Source organism: Myotis brandtii, unplaced genomic scaffold (assembly GCF_000412655.1).
Source record: "Myotis brandtii unplaced genomic scaffold, ASM41265v1 scaffold14, whole genome shotgun sequence".
NCBI classification, from domain to species: domain Eukaryota; kingdom Metazoa; phylum Chordata; class Mammalia; order Chiroptera; family Vespertilionidae; genus Myotis; species Myotis brandtii.
Window position 1 is genome coordinate 2,571,004 of NW_005354999.1, and position 18,084 is coordinate 2,589,087.

General features: G+C 40.2%; 1 protein-coding gene across 1 annotated transcript in view; it reads left to right on the forward strand.

Moving 5' to 3' along the window:
• Window positions 1-18,084, forward strand: part of PALLD (palladin, cytoskeletal associated protein) — a 392,451-nt gene that overhangs the window by 355,383 nt on the left and 18,984 nt on the right. Inside the window, exons 10-14 of the mRNA XM_014535224.1 lie at window positions 5,628-5,763; window positions 8,938-9,036; window positions 9,773-9,823; window positions 11,147-11,368; window positions 14,659-14,808. Of these exons, the coding sequence (XP_014390710.1) occupies window positions 5,628-5,763; window positions 8,938-9,036; window positions 9,773-9,823; window positions 11,147-11,368; window positions 14,659-14,808 (658 nt within the window). The remainder of the gene's footprint in view (window positions 1-5,627; window positions 5,764-8,937; window positions 9,037-9,772; window positions 9,824-11,146; window positions 11,369-14,658; window positions 14,809-18,084) is intronic.

Here is an 18,084-nt window from a genome sequence, read left to right on the forward strand (position 1 = left end):
TATATAAGAACAGGTAGTGGGAACACTGTCCTTATTCAAGGTGACAGGCACCAAGTGGTGAGATTTCCCAGGGTGCTAGAATAAGCTTAAGCAAGGAGGGTAGTCATTAGATCCAATGACTTGCCCCGGCTTATCTCTAAAACATCTGATGTCTGTTATTTCTTAATGAAAGAAAACTGCTACAGACCAACAAAGCAAAATCGCCCGAAAGTTCGAAAACAGATGCAAATGCACTTCAGTTTTCAAGTCAAGACAGTGGTTGGATAGTAACTAGTAGAAATGACAGAAGCTGCATTGGACCCTGCAGACATGACCCCGGGTTCCTGTCCTTCTGTCCTGCAGGAGACTGGTGAGCGGGGACCTTGTCATGCCCCATTAGAGGCTGAGGCTGAGGCTGACAAGGCTACCCCAGGGCCTTGTCATTGGGCTCATTAGGGTCCTAACAGTATGCCATAGAGGAATCTACACAAAGTTGCAACCAACCCTGGGCAAGTATATCCCAGCAAATTAGCTGGAGCGGTCTCGGGGTCCGCTGTGACTAGTGACAATTCTGCTGAAATGTCTGCTCAGAATGAGACCTGCTCCGTCCTGGATGGCTCTATATGGAGTTATGTGGGATTAACAAATAGGCGTAGCACACACAGGTGTGTGTTTATTCTTTAGAGAACCCAAAAGAGGATGTGAAGAGAAGCTAATATTAATACAAATTGATCTATTTTCCTTAAGCATGAGCTTCAGGTACTCACTGTACTCTAATCACTTTGGCTTTAGATATACAAAAACTCAGTTTGTGTATTCTGGGCTTTTTATTTTTAAATATGGAACGCTTCACAAATTTGTGTGTCATCCTTGCGCAGGGGCCATGCAAATCTTCTCTGTATCATTCCAATTTTAGTATATGTGCTGCCAAAGCGAGCATGATTTTGGGCTCTTTTATATATTAATTGACATATTACTTTCTTAAACATGAGGGATAATGAAGTGCCAACATGTTAATGATTTTGCTCACTCTGGACTGTTGTGAAATTTCGTTGCCATTAGATAATCACTGACTATGAGAGGACTCTATAAGTAGTTAAAAATGTTCTCCAGACAGGTTCATGACCTCTTAAATCAGTGTTGTACTCTGGAGATTTGAGTTCCTGAAATACACTGACCGAGTTGACCTAGACTAGTATATCAAGGGGAGGATGCTCTTAAGATTATTCAGTAGCCAAGGTGGGAGGGGGGGCAGGAGGGGGATCTTCTGGGATTTGGTGGTGGCTGAATCTGGAAGAGTTGACCTCCCAGATGCTTGCATATGTGCTTGAGAGGTTTCTGCCCCACCCCCGCCACATGGGTATTATTTGTAAACGTAAGTGACTTACTGCTGAAGCCAGAGTAAACAGTGCTGCTTTCTGCACAGTGGGGCTGAGTGTGTGAACAACTAACGGCTGTCGTGTGGGAGGCTTGGATGGACTGTGTACTGGTTGAGGTTTGCTTCTGGGTAAGGGTTTTGTGAAGGTGCTGCTTTGGGTAACAGTTTTCTTGGAATAAGCATTTTACTTGTAATTGCACAAATCATCTCTTTGTCACCACTCATTATTTCCTGATGAGCTGTTGCTCTTCATTTACCAAAAGTAGGTGCCATCTAGGGGAACAAACCACAGCCATTTTAATTACCCTGAACTCTAACACAGAGTTAGCTTTATAGGAAAACAACCCGTTTACCAAAACTTTGCCTCAAAAACTTACAACTACTTTTCTTTCCTGGGGCCTCCCCCTTCCAAATACTCCATTTTGGTTCTTAACCCAAACTTTATATACTAACCCCTTAACTCTCAGTTTTTAACACAGTTTCTAAGTATTTCCTGAAGTACATTAGTCCAAATGAGATACTCTCTGGGGGCAAAAAGGTTCCATATTAAAACAATTTTGAGAAATGCTATAACCTGTGCCTGTACCTCTGTCCCCAAGGCTCACAATGCCCTGTCAACCTGCCAGGCTCATTCTGGCCGAGGACCTTTGCATTGCCCCACTCTCCCATTGGTCCTCACACAGGTGGCGCCTTCCTATCACCTGGGCCTCAGCTGAAGTGTCAGCTGCTCAGAACTGGGATTAACCGCACTGTCTAGTCATCTCCTCACACTCCTGTCCCTTCACAGCACTGACCACCTCCTGGTATGTCCTTCCTTCCCTCCTCCTCCTCCTCCTCCTCCTCTCTCCACAGTAGAATAAGTATAGTGACGTAAGTTTTGTTCAGCATTGTATTCCTAGAGCAGAGCTGAGCCCTGAAAAGTCCATCAGTAAAGGTTATTTCCACAGTTTTGGAGACTCTAGCCCAGGGTTCTTGGCATATTTTTTTACCTCCTTTCCCTCTTTCATTCCATTTCCCTCGGCCAATCTCGTCTCTGGGGTTCACTTCCACGCTGGCTAGTTTCTATAAGCTATGCATCACCTCATACCATTTCCCCAATAATGCTATGAGATTTAAAAATCTTCCAATTGCTTCATTCATTTCAGTGTTAATTGCTCAGAATCAAGAAAATATGTGCACCTTAAATTTCTGTAAGTAAGGGAAAATAATGTCTTTAAAAATAGGGGGAAACGGGGGATGAAGTAAATGCCCTTCGAATGCTGGTCATCTTCCTGTGCTTAGGGAACTGGCTTGTTAAAAAAGAAATACAGAACGATCGGGGTTTCTATTTGGATCAAAGAGTAGCTTTAATTGGATCTGAAGTTATAAAGCGCCCGAGTGGCAAGAATGTCCTCCTGCCAAAGTGAATGTGCCTGCAGGTGCCGTCCCAGAACGGTGGTCCTCCCTCAGGTGTTTAGGTCCCCTGAGAGGCAAGAGCACTGAGAGACGCTTACCCGAGGGGCAGGAATGTCCTCCTGCCAAAGTGAATGTGCTTGCAGGTGCCGTCCCGGAGCTGTGGTCCTCAGGTGCTTAGGTCCCCTGAGAGGCAAGAGCACTGAGAGACGCTTTTGAAGTGACAGGACTTACTCAGTAGTAAATAGACGGGTGTTTACTAATTCAGGAGAGCTGCAGCTGTCTTTTAAAAACACAGTGCCCTGCCTCTCTTGTTCAGGGCTCCGTCCTGCCCTCGAGAGCCCTCCTTTTGCCCCTTCCATGCTCTGTGAGAGGACACAGCTCTCGGCATGTCTGCCTGCAGACACACGGCAAGCCTCCTGTCATCGAGGCTGCTCACCGGCACACAGTTGTGCAACCGGCTTATGGTGTCAGGTGCAAATGGATGATGGGAACGTGTGCGTTCCCAATAAAGCTGGTGTACAATGAGCGCCCTGTCTTTAGGACCAGCTTTCAGGTGCCTTCAGAACCTAGCTCTTCTAGTTCTCAGATGCAAGGTTGCCGTCAGAAGAACTTTATTTCCAAAACTAAGTAACGTTTTTACTTGTTCTGAACCTGACTTGTTACGTGTGGTTTGGTTTCCCACAGCTCTGGCACAAATGTTCTTGCCTGAGGAGGGAACACAGAGAGGGGTCAGGGGTCAGAAGTGGAGATGGAGACACAGTGCATCCATGCACTCACTCCACCAATGTGCTTTGGAGGCCTGCTATTTGACAGGCACTGTGATTAACAAAGGAGGCATGTGGGAGAGCAGCACACAGGACATGTAATGCTCACGTGTGCTAAGGGTTATGAAGAAAACAAACATGGTGCAATAATTAATGGGGTTGACTTAGGGCCCTCCATTCCGAGGAGACGTTAGGCTGGTGACATTACCCCGAGAAAAAGGGTAAGGAAGAGAGGCTCCGGGCTTAGGAAAGTTGGCAAACGATATAGATTTTTGTTAAAGGGTTGGTTGCAAATCATAATTCCTACAGCCCTTGCTATTAATATGCCCCAAATTCATTGCCCAGCTCCTTAAAAATCAAGACCCATTCCCAGGGAGCAGTTTAAAGTTTGACTAACCACTTTGATATTACTAACACAGGATATCACAATATTTTATTTCTTTGTGTGTGTGTTTTTTTAAAACCAATGTCTAACATCATCCTATTTGAACTTCAGGGGCAAATGACTAGAAAGGAAGGACCTGGAAAAGAATATTACTAACACAGGATATCACAATATTTTCTTTCTTTGTGTGTGTTTTTTTTTAAACCAATGTCTAACATCATCCTATTTGAACGTCAGGGGCAAATGACTAGAAAGGAAGGACCTGGAAAAGCTATCAGAATGTTTCCATTATAGGTAACAGAAGACTCAACTACCAGATTAAATGCATAAGGTTTATTGTTTAACATAACAAGTGGGGTCAGGCAGTTCCATGGTAGGTTAACACAGTGTCCCCCAACAATCAGGGACGCAGGCTCTTCTTTCGAAGCGTCGTCATTGGCATGTGGACCCCCCCCCCCTCGTGGTCACGAAGTGGATGCAGCAGTTTGGAGCATTACACTTTGGACACAGTGATAGAAGAGGAACATTTCTTATGTGTTTCTTTTCAGAGATGGGGAGTTTTTAACTGGGGCACCGCACCCCTCACTCCCACCTCTATTCCCCTATCTCATTGGCTAGGGCTCTACCACAGACCTCTGGCTCATTACTGTCCAGAGGATTGTGACCACAATCTATGTCAAACTGACAGAGATTAATCACCCCTGGGTTTGGAGAGGGGTGGGGATCACCTTTCCCAAGCGCACTGAAGGATAAACACCCAACAAAATCAGAGGGAGCTCAGCCAGAAAACAAGGAGTGGACAGGAGGAGAGAATGGCTATTGGGAAGGCCAGGTGCAGGCCCTCGGGAGGCAATGGGACAGGTATGCCATTTCTCCTTCATCTTTACCCTCAGCCTTGTGAGGGAAAGTAGGAGAAATAGGAGGGAAATTGCTTAAGGCACCAACGAAAGTGGATTCCACACGCACCAAGCACCAAGGCCCCGGCTCATGTGGCTCAGGGTCCTGTCACTCATCTTGGAGAGAGAGGCTCTGGCATGTCACCTATCCTGAGAGGAGGTTGAGGAGGCCTGGGATGCACCTAGCACAGCAGGCCCTGCAGACCTTCCAGGTCCTCTAGGAGAGAACATCTTCCCTAATCGAGGTAGGACAGACGGAAAGGTAACACACTTAGTATCTGCTTAGAGTGGGCTAAGTACTGTTGTTGAATCCATTCATTTCAGAGAATCGGAAGGACTGAATTAATGAAAGTATGAAAGAAAAATATGTTCTCTTTCAAATCATCTCAAGTCAGATGTGGTATATAGTTTTATTCCTGCTCATAAGAAACGTTAAGAAACTGGCTCAAAGTCACAAACTTAATATAAGACAAAGCCAGATTTTAAACCTAGGTCTGATTATAAATCACATCCTATTTTCCCTTCACATGGCTGCCTCCTTAGAGCTAGAACGCAGGCCTTCGCTGTCCTTGGCATTTATCTAACCACCGAGGCACACTCCCCTAAGATGTCTGAACTTCCTCTGAAAACGGGTTCCAATTAGTGTTACCTAAACACCGAATCCAGCTTTCGTGGTTCTTTCCAAAGTTAGTTAGAATAGATGTAGCGTAAAAACAAGAGTGGGAAGAAACACACTGACACGTGTACCCTTTCTTTGCTGGACTTGAATGTTCAACTCGGATTGATATGCCTGACAAAGGACTATACCACCTTGTGCTTCTGCCCTGCAGGGGATTTCCAAAGAAGGCCAGCAGGACTGCTCGAATAGCCTCTGATGAGGAGATCCAGGGCACCAAGGACGCTGTCATTCAGGACCTGGAACGAAAACTGCGCTTCAAGGAAGACCTCCTGAACAACGGCCAGCCGGTATGGAGAGACCGGGGGCCTGGGCTTGGAACACACGCTCCCCACATCAGAGAGCTCTTCCCTGGCTTCACTAAGACTTAGGTTCTTAAGATTTGTCCACAAACCTGATTTTATTGCCTTTGGGTCTCTACATTCCTCTTAGTATAATGACTTGAATCCGGGGAAAAGGAGACAGTGGCTTCTTCCTGTTATTCCATAAACTATTATTGGAGTCAGGATCGCAAGTTGGAGATAAAGGAAGAAGGGCTGATTTTAAGGTCTGGGGTAGAATAAATGCAGAACTGTGATGTTAAAAGAAAAAATAACAAACCTCTGGGAGGGGCAGGTTGGGGAGGGAGGGAGAAGGTGTGCTTTGGAGCAATCTGTCTACCCCAAAGCAGCAAATTAGAATTCAAGTACCAAAAGGAGAATTGGGATTCTATGGCATGTACTGATGCTACACAAAAAAATACTTTTACTAAGGAAATCATTGCTGGCGTCCAGTTCTATTCCACTAGACAATCACTATTGACTCAATAATCTGAAAGAGTAAGGCTGTTTCAGTCTTGTTCTGGTTTGTCAGAGCAAGACAACTAGATAGACTCAAGAAAAAAAATAATTATGTTTGAAGGCTGCAGAATTGTAGAGTAGATCAAGATTTCTCCATTGGACTTAAATGTTTTCTCATCAGTTGTTTGTTTTTTATGTTTTTTACTGACCCTTTTCTCATCACATCAGAATATTTTAAGGGGACAGGAAAAGCAAGTCTAGCAGTAAGATTTCCCCAATGAAGGAAAGGAGCTTTTGTGTGGCTTTATTATGGAATTAGCACCAGAAAATGTGCTTGGCTCTTAAGTACAAGAGGAAAAGGGCCTTTGTATAAAGTCTCCCTCTCAGACAACTTTTTCAGAATAGAAATCTCACGGTGCTAATTATGTTTTCTAGAAATTTTAATTATCAAGCATTGATAACTAAAAATGTGAGAACAGACCTTGTTTGAACAGAAAGGTGGAGAACAAAGGTGATGATTTTAACTATTAGGGCATCCTGATCTGAGTTCAGGAAGACTAAAATCCTCATGAGATCTTGTGTTAGTTATTCATCTCACTGAGAACAGACTTTTATAAAGGGAAATGCTTCTCCCTGAAATAATCGCGTGTGTCTGTGCACATACTCGGGACGTTTTCTCTGGCTCTGTCAATGGAAGCCTTTGAAAGGTTAAAACAAGTGCTTATGGGAACTTTTTCAGGCCAGGTAAAGAATGGCATCTCTCCAGTTTGTTTCTTTTTCCTTTTTGGCTGTTTAAATATTCTTTATGGACTAAAATTCTCTTGGTTAAAGTAAGACTTCTATAAGATATTATAGCATACTATATATATTATATGTATATAGTATTTTTATTTATGTTATATTTCACTGGGAGATATATCTCCCAGTGAATGACATCACAATAAGGGCCATAGATTTCCCTATTGGAGAGTTTAAAAGGACAAGGAAAGTAAGGCTTCCCCTTTTAGAAAATAGGACCCTCAAGCAACTTTTCCCTAATGTTACATATTATTGTTACTTCTTTTTGGCTTCCAAAGATAGGGCTTGTGTATCCACATGGCATAGTGCTTAGAAACAAAACTGTGGAGCACATTCGGCTTCTAATGATGCAAGTGCATTCAGGTGAAGGCCTATGTGTCAAATTGATGTCTCTGTTTATGAGGAACAGAGTGGGGATTATTCCAGTCCTCTCTCTGCTGCTGATGCAGTTTTCCATGAAACTTTAGGAAGACTTTTAAGGGAGCAGAATTCATTTATTTTTATTTATTTATTTTTTTAGAATCGTGAGAAAAATAGCCCTAGCCAGTTTGGCTCAGTGGATAGAGCGTCAGCCTGGGGACTGAAGGGTCCCGGGTTCGATTCCGGTCAAGGACACATGCCTGGATTGCAGGCTCGATCCCAGTAGGGGGCATGCAAGAGGCAGCCGATCAATGAGTCTCATCATTGATGTTTCTATCTCTCTCTCTCCCTTTCCCTTCCTCTCTGAAATCAATAAAAATATTTTTTTTAAGAAAAGAAACATGAGAAAATTAATTTATATAATAACATACTGGGCTGAGACACTCCATGCACCAAACACCTACTTCTGCCTCTTCTTGTCCTCTGCCCTTCTTGGCTAAATGAAATAATTTGAACTTCAGGGCTGCTTGTCATTTGGCACCTGACTTGTTTCAATTCCCGGCTTCAGTTGGGCCTGGAACCAGTGATTACTGGAAATTATAAATTTACCCCACATATTTTTCTGATTAGAGAGAGTTTCCAATAGAATTTGTATCCATATTCAGAAGTTTAGAAGTTAATCTAAAATAATTTCTGTACTATATTTTAGATCCTGCCTTACTAATTCTTCTTTATTTCCAGTCAAATAGTTGTTTGTAAAATGCCCCTGATGGGGAAATGGTCTCTTAAATTTCATCCCAGACCTGTAATTCTATGGCATTTTCAAACCACCACTCAAGAGCAGGAATCAGCCCAACAGACAGACTAAAAATGTTGGCATTTCTTTTGTCCTAGCAAAAATGGTTTTGGCCAAAGCCAAAAGTGCTGGCTGCTAGTGCAAAAACATGACTACTTTCATTTCTTGACAGGCAAGCAGTTTTCCTCTGAGCAGAATCATGAATTGTGGGCATTAGCATTAGGAAGTATCTTTCATAGTCTGTTTGCTAACTCAGCCATGTGCAGTCACTCTTTGTGGATTATTCTATTTGCCTCCATTCCCCCTATGTTACACAACAACCGAGAAAAATGCTCTCAGAGGTGAGGCCGCCATCACTGCCAGCTAGCCTAAATGTTTATCGTTAAGAGTAAGTTTGGGACACACATTTTCTGTGTGGTTTCTGCCTTGTTGCTTATTTTACTCACCTTGAATTTTTGTTCAATCAATTGGTGGCTTGAAAGGTTAGTTAGCCCATGTCCCAACACTAGATGAGGCCATTAGGAGCAGAAGGGAGGGGGGACTGTGAAAGTCGGGACAACTAAAGCCAGGGGAGGAAACAGATTCCTTTTGCACACAGGGATCTACAGGTGGAGATACAGTTACAGAAAACAGCAAAACTCGTTGGTGTGGGGGTTTTCATTCTTTTTCGTGAGGTGGTATACAACTGTGACTTTCCTAATGTTGTATTTTTTATGATTTACTCTGTTTAGAAGTTAACATATGAAGAAAGAATGGCCCGTCGATTACTAGGTGCTGACAGTGCAACTGTCTTTAACGTTCAGGAGCCAGAGGAGGAAACGGCTAATCAGGTACTGTGTTCCTCTGGGCTTCTTAGAAAACTGACAATTTCTTTCTGTGTCTCCTCTCCCCTAGTCTTTATGGACACTATTCTTGGTATTGACTCTGTGGAAAGTATAGGGCAGGTCAAAGAAAAGCATTATTTTATTTGTATTTACTGAGCACATACTATATGCTAGACATTGTGTTAAATGATGCATAGAATTATTTCAGTCAGTGAAATCTGTTCTTTTTACCTTCTTATTGATCAGTTTATTCTCCTTTCAAGTATCTTTCTGTTTTTCCTGACCTGTGCTTTCATGCAAAGTAACTGTGTGTGGAGAGTAACTTATTTTCCTTGAAATTGTTTGAAATATCTAGTGACTATTTCCAATTACATTTTTAATATTTAATCAAAGTAAAATAGCTACGTACAGAAAAACTGTATCTTTATTTTCCTTCACTTATATAGTTATAAATCACTGATCAACAGAAAACCTAAAATGTTCTGTTACCACCAAAAAAAGTCATTGATATAAGCCATTGTTTTTAATCTCCACTGCTTCTGTTTCCAGATGCAGTCTCCATATTAAAGAAAGTTTTAAAAATCAAGTAAACTCTTTCTTGTGTCTATAGAGAAATGAATCTGAAAGGTTTTCCTGTGTTAAATATAGCTACTGCAAAAATCTCCCTTAAAAAAAAACTCAAACTCTTGCTAGGTTATTATTTCTGTTATTAGTCTTCACCTCTTTTTTTCTGCCATTACAGGAAATTGGGTCTCCTCATGCTTCTATAGGGAGTCCTCTGGATGGTCAAAAGGTTAAGCTTTTCACCTTTCTTCTCTTTCTAGTCTTTCACTCTGTCTAGTTTCTTGTGTGCTTCCTTGTTTGCTGCCATCTATGAATCATAAATACTATGACAGTGTCTATTTTCATTTAATGCCAGATGAACAAAATTAGTGCAATGTGATTTTTCTTGTCATTTATTACAAATTTGAATTTGATTGTCATTAGTGGATACTCTGAACTTTAAACTGAAAAGTTTCTCATTGTTATACCTTTCTAGGAAAAAGTGCTAACTCTTAAATGGATTAATTTGATAGTAATTAGACAAAACAACTTGTGTGTTTTTTAAAATATATTTTTATTGATTTCAGAGAGGAAAGGAAAGGGAGAGATAAAAAACATCAATGATGAGACAGAATCATTGATTAGCTGCCTCCTGTACGCCCCCTACTGGGGTTCAAGCCCGCAACCCAGGCATGTGCCCTGACCAGGAATCGAATCAAGACTTCCTGGTTCACAGGCCGATGCTCAACCACTGAGCCAAGCCGGCTGGGCAATTTGTGTATATTTTGCAGTTTTATTCATAGTGTTGTCTTCTCTCAGGCCATGGACTGTTTTTTAAAGGTCGAGTAACTTCTTTCAGAGAAAACCAAGTTAAAACAATCTTCTATTTACTACTGAGTAGAAAATATCTTATAATGGGCTGCCTTGTCGTCTTTGTACTTTGTAGGCCAGCAACTGCAGTGCCCACGTTAATCACCACAGGATGGTGGTGGGGGCTTTGCTTTTGCAAACAACACTTAATTAGACTGTCAACCCTTTGTTTCTTTTAAGGGAGTGGAAAATAGTTCCTAATAACTGCAGAGCTGAGGGAGTTCAGAGGCTCTAAGAAAAGCATGGTGCCACTTTCCTGTGGTTTGTTTGATACAGTGCTGTGCAGCACTGCAGCTGCTGGCCACATGTACTGGTGTTGCCCTTCTGGAGAAGTGCACCCCCGGCGTCAGCGTTCCCCACAGAGAGAAATCGGTGTTCCAGCATGCTTTATTTTTACAAACAGTTCAGGGAAATACAGCCATTGCCTTTCTCCCTGACTTCCACCCCCAAAGAAAAGAAATTCATCTTCATAGTTTTATACTTTGTTTTTTTGGATGAAGATAATTTGAAATATCATATACACTTACTCCCAGATGTTTTCTATTTCATATGCAACTGACATGGGCTCAGACCCGATTGTAGGCTCTGTGGTAAAAATATCACTGTCTTCTAAGAGCCTTCATTGGAGAGGGGATGAGGCTCGGGACACACTGTACCACAAGGGATTGAGGTTGTTAACAAGATCGTGCTCTGTTTGATCCAGGAATACAAAGTCTCCAGCTGTGAACAGAGACTCATCAGTGAAATCGAGTACAGGCTGGAAAGGTCTCCTGTGGATGAATCAGGCGATGAAGCCCACTATGCGGATGTGCCTGTGGAAAATGGAGCGGCACCAGTCTTCGAGATGAAGCTGAAACATTACAAGATCTTCGAGGGAATGCCTGTCACTTTCACATGCAGAGTGACTGGGAATCCACAGCCAAAGGTGAGCTGAAAACATGACTTTTTAGGAGTCATATTTTCTGAGGTAGAGTTTGGCTTCCAAATTACAGTATGTATGGTAGGAGAGAGAGATCCAGACCACCTTTCTCAATACCCATGATGTAAAATGCTTGAGGTACTGTAAGTTCAAAGCCAACTTCAGGAAGCATTGGAAATCAATAAGGGTGGAACAGGGGTATCGTTTGGGTTTGAAAAATAGAATAGAATTGAATAATTGACAGTATCTTTTCATACACCTACATCATTTATTCATGTGACGTCATCATTGCTACTCCCGAACTGCAAATGACTAAACTGAGCTCAGTGAGGCTAGTTAACTTCCCCAAGGCAGAGAGCTGGTGAGTGGCCAGGCTTGAACATGAGCCCGTGCACGGCACCATACAGCAAAGTGTGCTTACCGCTAATTATAAAACCAAAACTTCCAATATTACAAAGGGGGAGGGAATACTGTTGAGAAAGGATAATCAAAGAACATCTGGTACTCAGGAGGTCTGGGCTGACCTAACGGGGACCGCTCCATACAGAAACATAGAAATGCAGATAGAGCTGCACTGTCTTTACAAGGGAGACGAGATTAACCGCTTAGTAGCCCAGCAAAGCAGTAACAGAATGACACTTTTCCCTAGAACTTGAGAGAATTAAAAAAAAACCACACACACACCCATGAGAAACTGAAACTTCAAATTTACCCTGTCACATGATATAGAGCCAAAAGCTAAGAAATTAATAAGAAACTGAGTCCAGGATAATTAAAATATTTAGGTTTCTGGTGAAGCAAGCAAAGGTTATCTTGTCCCATAGGACAGTTAGGGGCATATCACACTTCTACAGAGAGGGAGGGAGAAAAAATGAGTTCCTAGTAAAAACTTACAAACCCATATGAGGAAATAAGAAAACAGAAGTCAGTCAATGACATTATATGGAATAATCTTGATACTATAAAATAACTGTTCAAAATGATTGAAGCAATTTTTAAAGGAATAGAAAGTTTAAGAAAGAACAGGATAATACTAAAGACAAGGCAAATTTGTAAAGTAAGCACATAGAAATGAAAAACACACTCACTGAAATTAAACGCTTACCAGGGGTGTAAAAGAGCTGAAATGAGAATCAGTTGAATGGAAGGGGGGAAAGTGATATGAAAATACCTGAAACTTCTGTGTGTTAATGCTCCACATTGTTGTTTTGTTTTCTCAATAAGGTAAGTTTTACCATCATGTTCTTTCCCTAAAACCAAATTCTAAGCCCATAGTCAGAGAAACATAGAGAAAAAAAAAAAAAGGCCTTAAATTTTCAACCCATATCCACCCCTAACAAAAGGAGACTTCTAAATAAACTGTTATTAGAGAAAACTTCTTTATTATATTCTTGGCATAATTTTGGTAATTGCTGTGTATTCACACACATGATGCCAAATGCATACATTAAAAATAAACTTGCAGCTTATGAATGAAACTTAGTAAGAAATTATATCTTGAACTTCCATAATATTCATAAAAGATCCTATGTTAAACATTAATCAGTGCTTAAGATCACTGATGTAGTTCTAAGATTACTGATTCCTGTCCTTAAAGGATATTATGTTCAACTTGAAGATGGGCTATTGTAAGTAACAGAACTGTGTTTTTTCTAGTACAAGTTTAAATATTTCTTGGCTTTAAAAGGCTTAATATTTTTTTTTTAGAACTTTTAATTAGATTTTCTTCATCCTTCCTTCTTTCCTCATTGCCATTCTTTTCTTCCCTCCCTGGTTTAAAGAAGAATTGCTCTTTTTTTTCTGCATAATATATAAATTAAGATTATTAAAGTATGGAACACTCACTATGTTTTTAAAAATGTATTATGCCCTTGACATGCTTGTTCTGAGACATGAGAAGACTAAACAGTAGTCTTGGTAAAATTTTGGAACTTTTTCTTAAATTTCATTTGCAAGTTGTATTCCAAGTATAATGGAGGTGAAAAATACAATTAAAGGAAAGAAATGACTCGGAAGAACTGGATACTAATTACAGCTTCTCTGTTCCATCAGCAATCATGGAACCACTAAGTAGAGTATGATAATTATGAAGTATAATGCTTTATATAGTTTAATTTTTTAGAACTAAAAGTTATTAGTCTAGTTGATTAATTTTTAGGTTCTGGAGACTAAAAATAGTTTCTGTAAATTTGGAGCTAATTGAAAAATAGAGGTTGGAAGAGTTATAGCAGTCAGACCCTGGTTATTCATGCACTTATTTAGTGCTGTATGTTTCAGGCCTTTCCCTACGTTTTGAATTGGACATTTCAAAAAGATTTTTCAGATTCAAAGGCTCTGACAGGGAGTTGAATTTCAATGCCAATGTGGCATTAAAAGCTGAAGGCTCTAAAGGAGTTTTCATCTGTTAGGAATGCTTTTGGTTGCAAGGAACAAAACTGACAACAAAGAACTTATTGTGGCTTAAAAACGGAGTGATTTATTTCCTTCCCTACCAGTTAGTCTGGAGGTGGGTAGGCATTAGTGCAGCATTTCAATCATATTAGGGCTGTCTTTCAACTGTGTAGTTCAGAAATAATCAAAAATCATGAGTGATCCATTGACCAGTAAAGGAAGGAAGGAGGATCTACAGAAGATGTCATATGACCATTTAAATGTTTATTTCACCAAAATTCATTTTTACTTTATTTTTTGCATTTAATTTTCTACCAACCCAAGTTAAAATATTATTTGAAAATTATTACATTTAAATACTATTGTGTTTTCTTTAACATAGTGGAAGACCTGGCAAACTTTGAACCTTTGGTCATATGCTCCTGGTCTGGAATTAAAGCAGTAGAGTTCCACCCGCCACCAGCCCTGAACTGCTGCCTGCCTCCTCCCCACCATTTTAGTGTCTAACACGATTCAGTGGAATGATTAGAGTTTTGGGGTCTGTTTGTGTTCTCTAAAATAACCCTTTTACCTTCACTGTACAAGTACTACCTTCTAATTGAGTACATTTGCAATTAGAAAGAAGCAAAAAGAAAAATAATATATAATAACATATGACTGTAAATACCTACTTACATATTTTTAAAAGTAAAAGGAGAATATATAATTTTTTAAAACTAAAATATAATTAAATTTGCTTATTACCTACTCTTTTCACTTAAAATTCAATTGCCTGTTCAGATGTTCCAATTAGCATTTGAAAGTGAAAACTCAGATCAGCTCTGCAGACTACATAGTTGTTATTTATCAGTCCCCCAAACAGTACTACACACAACCTTAATTTTTAATCTTGTTTCTTTTCACAGATCTACTGGTTTAAAGATGGAAAGCAGATCTCTCCCAAGAATGATCACTACATCATACAAAGAGATCTTGATGGGACGTGCTCTCTCCACACCACAGCCTCCACCCTAGATGATGATGGGAACTACACCATTATGGCTGCAAACCCTCAGGTAAAGAAGGGTATATACAGGTCTTGCTTCAGTTCTGTGTGCAGCTGACCTTTGAATAGCACAGGTTTGGACGGCACAGGTCCACTTATCTGTGTGTTTGGTGGTGGTGGTGGTTTTTTGTTTGTTGTCAGTAATTGCAGTAAATGTATTTTCTCTTATGATTTCTTAATAACATCTTCTTTTCTCTGGCTCACTGTATTTAAGAATACAGTATATAACACAGATAACACACAGAACATGTGTTAATTGACTGTGTATGTTATCAGTAAGGCTTCTAGTCAACAGGAGGCTATTAGCTTAGGGGAGTCAAAAGTTATATGGAGATTTCAAATGCGGGAGGGGGTCAGCTGTCTAGAGCTTACAGACATTTATTTGAACAGAGGAACTGTTTGATTAAAAGATGGAATATTACCTCTTTGATTTGAAACTATTTTCCCAATTTCTACACCATCTCCGTTTGAAGGGGTAGAAAAATTCTTTTTTTTTTTCATGAGTATTTATTCCACCAGGGGTTTTTCTATATGAGTAATTCTGGTGCAGATGTGCCTTCTTTCCATACTACCAAGGGCCTAATATGTACACCTATGATATAGGTGATAGGCAAGACAAAGTCCTGAGACAGAAAATAAGCCAGTAAAAAATACAAATCATATATCAGTTCAGATAGGATTCAGTCTATGAAGTGAAAAAAGGAGAAAAAGATGAGTTGTGTGTATTATGCTATAGTAAAAAACAAAGAAGTACAATAAAGTGCAATATTTAAAATAGATATATACCCACACTGAAATCACTGGAATTTAAATAATGTATAAGTGTAAATCATAATTCTGATAGTACCCATATAAAGGAGTCCCCTCTAATCTGCAGATTCAGTTACCAGTGGTCAATGCAGTCCAAAAATATTAAATGGAAAATTCCAGAAATAATTCATAAGCTTTAAATTTCACGCCCTTCTAAGCAGTGTGATGAAATCTTATGCTGTCCTGCCTGAGACATGAATCACCCCTTTGTCCAGCACAATAAGATTTTTTGAGAAAGAAATCACATTCACGTAACTTTTATTATAGTATATTATAAAATTATTCTATTATTGTTGCTAATTGTTTACTGTACCTAATTTACAAATTAAATGTAATCATATCATAGGTGTGCATGTAGAGCAGCGGTTCTCAACCTGTGGGTCACGGCCCCTTTGGGGGTCAAACGACCCTTTCACAGGGGTCGCCTAAGACCATAGGAAAAAACATATATAATTACATATTTTTTTGTGATTAATCACTATGCTTTATGTTCAATTTGTAACAATGAAAATACATCCTGCACATCAGATAATTACATTACGATTCATAACAGTAGCAAAATTACAGTTATGAAGTAGCAACGAAAGTAATTTTATGGATGGGGGTCACCACAACATGAGAAACTGTATTAAAGGGTCGCAGCATTAGGAAGGTTGAGAACCACTGATGTAGAGGAAAAGCATAGTATACACAGCATTGGTATTAACCATGGTTTCTGGTATCCCCTGGGGATCTTGGAAGGGATCTCCTGCCGGTAAGGGGGGACTACTATAGCATTCAGGATTTTTTGTTTGTTTCCATCCAATTGTTTTCTCTTGTTTTAGGACCAAAAAATCAATTGCTTAGAATTTAATAGGCGGCTACCTGGGTATCATTCCAAAACTGCAAATTCTTTTTTATTGAATATCTTATATATTTTAGGCACTATGCTGGGGACACAAAAATTATTAAGAAGTTACTTTGTACATTAGAACTCACTGTGTGATGGGATATTTTTACAAAGTCAGCAGAAGTCATGTAAATAACATGCCTTTTTTTAAGAAGAAAAAAAAGGAAGCTAAAGTTAACAGTTTTCAAGAGGTTGTTCTGAAATCATTTTTTAACATTCCAGTCATACCATATTTCTTTTTAAGGAAATATTAAGTGTCAGAAAATGATAGATAATTTTAGCAACTTTTACAAATGTGTAAGTTCATTCAGTGTCCTCCTATCCTAATATCACGTTGTTGTATAAAGATATATTTCTAAGGTAATGCTAAGATTAGAATGAGCCTCAAATCATCTACCAATTAGGTTGTGACAGCACAGCAAACTCTTCAGTGACAGAGGACAGTTTCCACATTAGTGCACTTTCTCAAGGTTCTAATGTTTCAATCAATGACTACATGGCCATCACCTTGAAAAATAGTCAAAATCACATCCTTTACTGAAAAGTTACATGTTAATGTTTATTTGTGTTCATTTTTGGTGTATTTGAGGGAACAAAAGTGGAAACTACTTTTTTTTCTTACTATATTTTCAGTATGTTTCCTTGACTATTAACAAATTTCAATTTTTAGTTCTCTGCCTACTTAAAAGTGGAGAACTCAACAAAAATCTAAAATGTTTCTTTCTGTTGGGTTCTTTATTCCTCTTTCCCCTAGGAAGGCTGGGATATATTAAGGAGACAGAATTAACTGTGTCCCTTAAACATAAACAGTACTGGGATCCTTCTATGGATTTCCAGGCATGTTTCCCTGGCAAATGCGTTAAGCTGTTACTGGAGTAAGCAGTTTAAAACTCTGATTATGAGTCTACTTCTCATCTTCTTCAAATTACACTAATGAATTTTCACATGTAAAAAAGTTGTAAAGGGGAAGGCCTCCCTGTGCAGTGCCCGTGAAAGTGTGCAGAGATGAAGACAGCAGCCCCGCCTCAAGGGTCTCTGAGCATTTGAACTATGATGGGTCACTAGATAAAAGAGGGCTGCTAAAGATTAATTCCCCTTGGAAACAAAGAAAAGGAGGAAGGGATAAAAACCAAAAGAAGGTACTGAAAAGCCTAGAGGTTGTATAGTTCAAAGGTTAAAAGCACAAAACTTTAGCAGCAACCAGACCTGAGCTGGAGTTCTAGCTCTGCCACTCCTGACCTGTGTGACCTTCAGCAAGTCACTTAACCTCTCTGTTCCTCTTCTATGAAATTATAATAATACTAGAGGCCCAGTGCACAGATTCGTGCTCTGGTGGGGTCTCTCAGCCTAGCCTGCGCCCTCTGGCAATCCGAGACCCTTGGAGGATGTTGGACTGCTGGTTTCGGACCGATCCCTGCAGGGATCAGTTTGGGCCAAACATCCCCCAAGGGATGTAGTAGTGCTCGAAGCAGCAGGCAGCCAGGGAGGAGCCCAGGCCCGGGCCGGGCACCATGCCACTACCACTAATCCTGCCCCGCCGCTCCCGTCACTCAGTAGCACTGCTGTGGAAGGGGGAGAGGCTCGCGC